At 45.5% G+C, this 5,876-nt stretch overlaps 1 protein-coding gene across 3 annotated transcripts in view; it reads left to right on the forward strand.

Moving 5' to 3' along the window:
* The window catches only part of SEPTIN8 (septin 8), an 18,268-nt gene that overhangs the window by 1,982 nt on the left and 10,410 nt on the right, over nucleotides 1–5,876 (forward strand). For all 3 annotated transcript variants that reach the window (XM_035902564.1, XM_035902576.1, XM_035902572.1), the window contains exon 3: nucleotides 4,774–4,935. In XM_035902564.1, coding sequence (XP_035758457.1) covers nucleotides 4,774–4,935 — 162 coding nt within the window. The remainder of the gene's footprint in view (nucleotides 1–4,773; nucleotides 4,936–5,876) is intronic.

Consider the following 5,876-nt stretch of genomic DNA (forward strand, 5'->3'; position numbering starts at 1 on the left):
TGGTGGCAGCGGCATTTTTTTTTTTTTTTTTTTTTTTCTTTTTTTTTTTTGCAAGAATTTCCTATCTTTCAGAGCAGTATTTTAGCAGCAGGGGGCAGGCAAGGCGGCTGGGACCCTGCAGTAACTGGGGATCCCCTGGATTACATTTAGGGAATGTAATATTGTCTGGCTGTTGTCCACCTGCAGCTCTGTCGGACTTGCCTGGCAGGTAGAGTTCCCCCTCGCAGAGTCCCTGCTCTTCGCCCTCGCCACCCAGGGCTGTTGGCCTGCTTTTTCTTGGCCCCACTCCACAGCAGGCGCTGGCTTCCCATTGCAGTGCGCTGTTTGTAACCGTGGTGGCTGTTACACTGACTTCATCAGGAATCCAAAAACTTTCCCTTAATAAACTCTTGTCTCTTGGCGCGGCGCCAGCCTTACATGTTCCCAGAAATATGTTTGGAGGAAAGCTTTTGCACGATTCCCCTTGGTGCTGGTGGTCCCACAAAATTTTTCTCTTCTTTTCCTTCTGCATTCCCTACTTTTCACATCTCCCTGTGGCAGCCTTTAATGTGGTCCTTGGGTAGTACCAAAATAAATCATTTGTACTTGTGTGGAGATGAGAACTTTGTATGCATGCAAGCTTTTTATATTTCTAAACTTCCACTTAAATACTCCTCTTTGAAGTCATTTTACCCCTTTGCTCTCATCTCCCTTCTTACCACAGTGTGAGAACATCTTGGATTTCATGGTGTGGTGGTCTTGCACAAGCAGGCACATGGCAGTGAATAAGCAAGTAGAGACCATTAATATTTTCAGGGTGTCGGGGGCTTATGTTGCATTTCTGCACTGCTGTCATCCCAGAACGTCAAGGTGCTTTCCAGGCACTCCTTGAAGATTTATGTGCTATGCCCCTTTCCCAGGACTTGTGAACCATTTGTACTTGGGGGCCAGTGCGTTGGCAGAGTGAAGTGGGGTGTCAGCAAACCCCTGGCAGCTTTCTGTCTGCTCCAGACTGGTAACAGCAAGTGGTTACTGTGGCTGAGCAGAGAGGTGACGTGCACTGACTCACGTCTGCAGCCGTGTGAGCACACATGACCCTGGCCTTCCTCTTGAGAAGCTTTATGTGGCTGGTGGCCCCTATTTCACAGCTGAAGAATGGAGCCCATGGAGATGAAAGGTGTATTGGAGGCAATACTTTGCTGCTGGCTCAGCCTCTGAGACTAGTTTAACCAGGGTTTTGTAGGAACCTGGCTCAGTTACACAAGGCTTTAGCACACCAGTGGCCTGGCATCAGGCATTGGGCAGGCTTTTGAATCTGTGTGACGATTTCAATAATGAATCTTGCTTTTAGTGTAAAGTTTACAAAATCCCTTCTGGGTAAAGCTGTTTTCTAAACAAAATCTTCCATTGTACTGTAACACAATATTTGTTTGGCTGAGCTCATGGCCAGCTGTTGTCTAGGGTATTTAATTACAGCTGAGAGCTGGAAGCATCTTCAGAAGTGGTTCTAGGTAGATGAAATGCGGCTGGCTGGTAGGTGGGAAGCGTGTATGACCTGGCAGGGGTTGGCTTTCCGTTGGGTTTAACCCAGGAAAAGGAAGAGATAAATAAAATTGTGTCTGTATCAGATGAGAAGGTGATTTATTGATTTAAACCACAGCCCTGCCCTGGGAAGCACAGCTGTGCACTGCCATGGGCATCCCGGGGCTCCCTGGTTGTTGTCCCTGGATGGTTTCCAGCCAGCGTGTGCTGTTTACGAGCTGTGGCTAATTGCTTGTCCTTCGTGAGCTGACACATCCTAGGCGGGTCAGTAGCCAGTGGGGACACTTCAGGCCAGTTTGTGCTTCTGCTGTTTGTTTTCCAAGGTAGGATTTGCCTGTTGGCTTCACTGGGACTTGCATTTGGGAACACTTTGGAGATGGGTAAAAATCCAGCTGTATTTCACAGCGTGAAAATGCATGTAGCCTTATTACATTAGCAAAATTATTCCCTACCAACTGACTTATTTTGGCACGTTCTTCTAAGTTGTATTTTTGGAGACGAGAAATAACTCTGTGGTCAGAATGAGTTGAGGAGGAGGTGCAATTTTAGTGTGTGCATGTGAGTTCACTGTCTTGTCTGAAGCACAGGCTTCCTCTGGCTGTAATTCCAGCTTCAGCAAAGACTTCCAGCACATGGATGGCAGTCCAAGGGAACCCTGCACACCTGTCCCTTTCAGTGGGATGACACTCCAGTAGTTAACTTAATGATTGTATTACTAGATCTTTAAATAGAGAATATTGCTTTTCCACCATGACGTATAAGAATGTTGCTCTGGGATTTTGCCTGCAACCCATGGTAAATGTTATTTGTGTAAAAGTAAGAGTGGAGAGAGAAACCTTGCACGGTTCTGGCATCACTTCCTTTTATTGGGTTTTTAAAACCTGTTCAGGAAGGAGAGGAGAGGTCACTTCTCTAGCTAGTTGTGTATCAGTTTATTTGTCACTAATCTCTGTGCCACATGCTGTGCCCTTTGCATAGAAATAGATGCGTGGAAGGTGCTGTAGCAGGGCAGGATTAGAGATGCAATTTAGTTCGGTAGCATCTTGTATCTCATTTGTTTCTTGTGTCCAAACTTTTCCATCCTCTTTCCTTGTTATAAAGAGATGAGCTCGTTCTAGACTTAGCTTTTGGGTGCCAGTGCTCAAAATCGGAGAAAGGAAAACGGGAAAGTAATTGTATGGTGCTCCAGGTATCACTTAACTGTGGGATTCAAGCTTGTGGGTTTCCAAGGCATGCATGACATCAAAATTTAAAAAGTAATAATTTAAAAAATTAAGGAACTCCAAGGGAAGAAGAGAGAAAGAGGGAGATGCACCCGAATGCCATTTCCAGGACTCCACAATATTGATGTTGGCTATTGATTACTGGAAATAAGACAACTTTTAAAACCCTTTTGGGTTTTGAAATCTGTGACAGCAGGTGCTGACCGAGTTGCCTTTTTTTAAAGCATGAGGAACCCGGTTGGAGAGGACTTGAACCAATTTCGGTTTGCACCTTCTTTGAGAACTGCTGGGGGCAGCATCTGTGACCACAGAGCCTGCCTGCTCCTGCTGCTGGGGAAACTGTGCTGAGCTGCAGGCTCTGCGCCCCTTCCATCGCTGTAAGCAGGGCTGAGCTGGTGCTTTTTGGAAGAAGAGGGGGAAATTGCTCGGGCCAACTGAAAATGGACTAAAATCACCTCTTGTGCTGGTCTGTCCGTGTGCCTGGCTGGATGGAGAGTGCAAAGCCCTGCACATAGCAGCTCCCTGGCAGTGCCTTCCCCTCGCAGATACCTCTCCTGAGCGTGTGGCACGTGAGCCCTGAGCTGACCTTTTTCTGTGTGAGGCAGTAGATCCAAGCTGCCTCAGCTCTTAGCAGGTCAGTGAGACACCCAGCTGTGGTCATGGTCCTTTTTACCTTTGTAACGAGGACACTGACCTGCTGAGGAGTGGAATGAGACCAGCAGACCTTGTTCTCTGTGGGTGTTTGTGGTCCTTAGTAAAAGAGGCCAGATCAGTGGCTGAGAAAAATAAAGAATTTATCCTCTCAGATAAATTTACAGTGAGAAAATGAAGACAATTTTCTTTTGGAGCGAGTAAATGCTCTTGTATTTACTGAGTGCTAAACCAGAGTGGGGAGAAAAAAAACAAGAACTATGGAAAAACCACTGAGCTACAGAGAGAACTTGAGATGGGAAAGCAGGGTCATTTTATTTTAACAGGCACCCATTGGAGACCAAATGGCTGTTATGAATTTCTGCTCTGTAGGACAAAAAGCGTTGACTCTTGGGAAATGTTAGATGGCAAATCAGACTTTTCCCTCATTTGTCTGAATTATTCTGTTTTACTGCTATGAATCTGGCTGCTTCTCAGACAGACAAGTTTTGTTGTTGTTTGTTTAAGAAGTGGTTTGCAGTATTGCACATGGCTTTTCTGAGCACAGCAGCATTATCTAATAGAGGTTCCTGTGACTTCCTGAAGGGTGTGGGATGTGGCCCTAGTTTGCTCTCGATCTGGGTATGTACCGGGCATGGGGGGACCTTCCCACCCTGCAGCTTGTTGGGTGGCTTTGAAACCTGGGTTGGTGAAGCTGCGCGGGGTACTGTGCTTGGTGACTGCTGGTGTGAAACCAAAGCCGAGCAATGACAGCATGAAAACAAATCTCCTGTCTGCCGTATGGCACCCTGCTCCTTTCCCAGGTGGTCCGTATAATCCACACAGAACGCCTGAGTTGTGATCCTCATGGAGAGGCTCAGGGGGTCCTCAGGAAGGATCCGCAGCTGCTGTGAAAACCGTCGGAGGAGCCCCTGCTCTTTCTGCTTAAGCATGGGAAGGCTCCACATCAGCTTGCTGCAGCATTTCATCCCTGCGCTTGTCTTCTAAAACGGCTTGTCAGCACAGCCAGAACTGGATAGGCGATAACTCAAGATGTGACAGTTATGCTGTCTCTGCCTCCCTCAAAGCGTGTAACAAAATATGTAGGCAAGAGCAGAGGCTTTGATCTGCTCATTGTGTATTTATTGCAGGGCGTTCGTCTTTGGTTTATCTGGAAGTCTTGTAGCCAAATCAGTCCTGGAAAACTGTTCCCTCTGGTGTTCAGCTGGGCTTGTGCTGCAGCTCACATGCAAAACGTAGCACCTTTGTGGTTTTATGAAATGTAAAGCAGCCACCGGGGTAGGACCCAGGCCACCCCGCGGGCACCCATGCTCTCGAGAGAGCTGCTTACCTGGCTGCTGCTCACCTGATTACTTTTCCTTCCTTCCTTCTGCTGTAGGTGAACATCATCCCAATTATTGCCAAAGCAGACACCATCTCCAAGAGCGAGTTGCACAAGTTCAAGATAAAGATAATGAGCGAGCTGGTCAGCAATGGTGTGCAGATCTATCAGTTCCCCACAGATGACGAAGCAGTCGCTGAGATCAACTCTGTGATGAATGTGAGTAACGCTGCCAACCGCATTGCCTCCGGAAGTTGTGACAAGTTACCGCACAAAAATGCATTTGAAGGGCAAGTTTCACTGGGATTGTCCAGACACTAAATCTGTTTCGAAGTTGAGCTGTGGATCTGACAGGCGCTTAAGGCTGTTGCATACGGAATTGATTAAAATGTGTGGGCTCTCTGGAGAAACTCAGCTCAGCTCTAAAATTTGTTTTATTGAGTTTTTGAAAGATACTTTCTTCAAAATACATTCTGTCTGCTTTTAGGCTAATTTTCATTTGAGGAGGGAGAAACTTTGAATTAAAATTTTGCAGTTAAGATTTACATTAGCCTTCTGACTTAAGGAGGCCAAGCAGAGAAAACCCAATTTAAAACAAAGAAGAAAAATCGCTAGACTCTGTTTTGTCTTTTTTGAAATTCAAAGGTCAAATTCAGACCTGGCTGAAGCATGTGCAAAATTATTTCAAGCTTTCTGTCTCCCATATCAGAGTGCAGCTATTGCAGTAGAAACAGCTGAAATGTTTCCATGATAATTTTTTAAATGAAAAGTAGCTTTTTCATCAAAATTAACATTTTCCTGCATAGCTGTCTCTGATTACATGCTTTATCTCTTCTTTCACACGCCCCCTTATTTTAATTTTTTTTTTAAAGTTTCAATAGCCAATTGATTTTGGGGTCAACTAGATACGTGTTTTCATTATAATAGTGCTTTTTTTGCTGAATTAATGAAAAATTTGGAGGATGCACTCCTTTTTACCGTCTTTTTAAAATAATTGCAAGCTGTGTGCATTGGGGAGAAAAACAGGAGCCATGCTTGCTTGGTTTTTCTTTTTCTCTCCCCATCCCCCAATGAAAGTATTGCTGGCCACTTCTCTACCAATTCCACCATTCTGGGTCCATTTCCTCCTAAATGTGAAGGTTTTTGTCAACCTCGTCCTG

Source organism: Egretta garzetta, unplaced genomic scaffold, assembly GCF_000687185.1.
Source record: "Egretta garzetta isolate BGI_Z169 unplaced genomic scaffold, ASM68718v1 scaffold1, whole genome shotgun sequence".
Classification (NCBI taxonomy): Eukaryota; Metazoa; Chordata; class Aves; order Pelecaniformes; family Ardeidae; genus Egretta; species Egretta garzetta.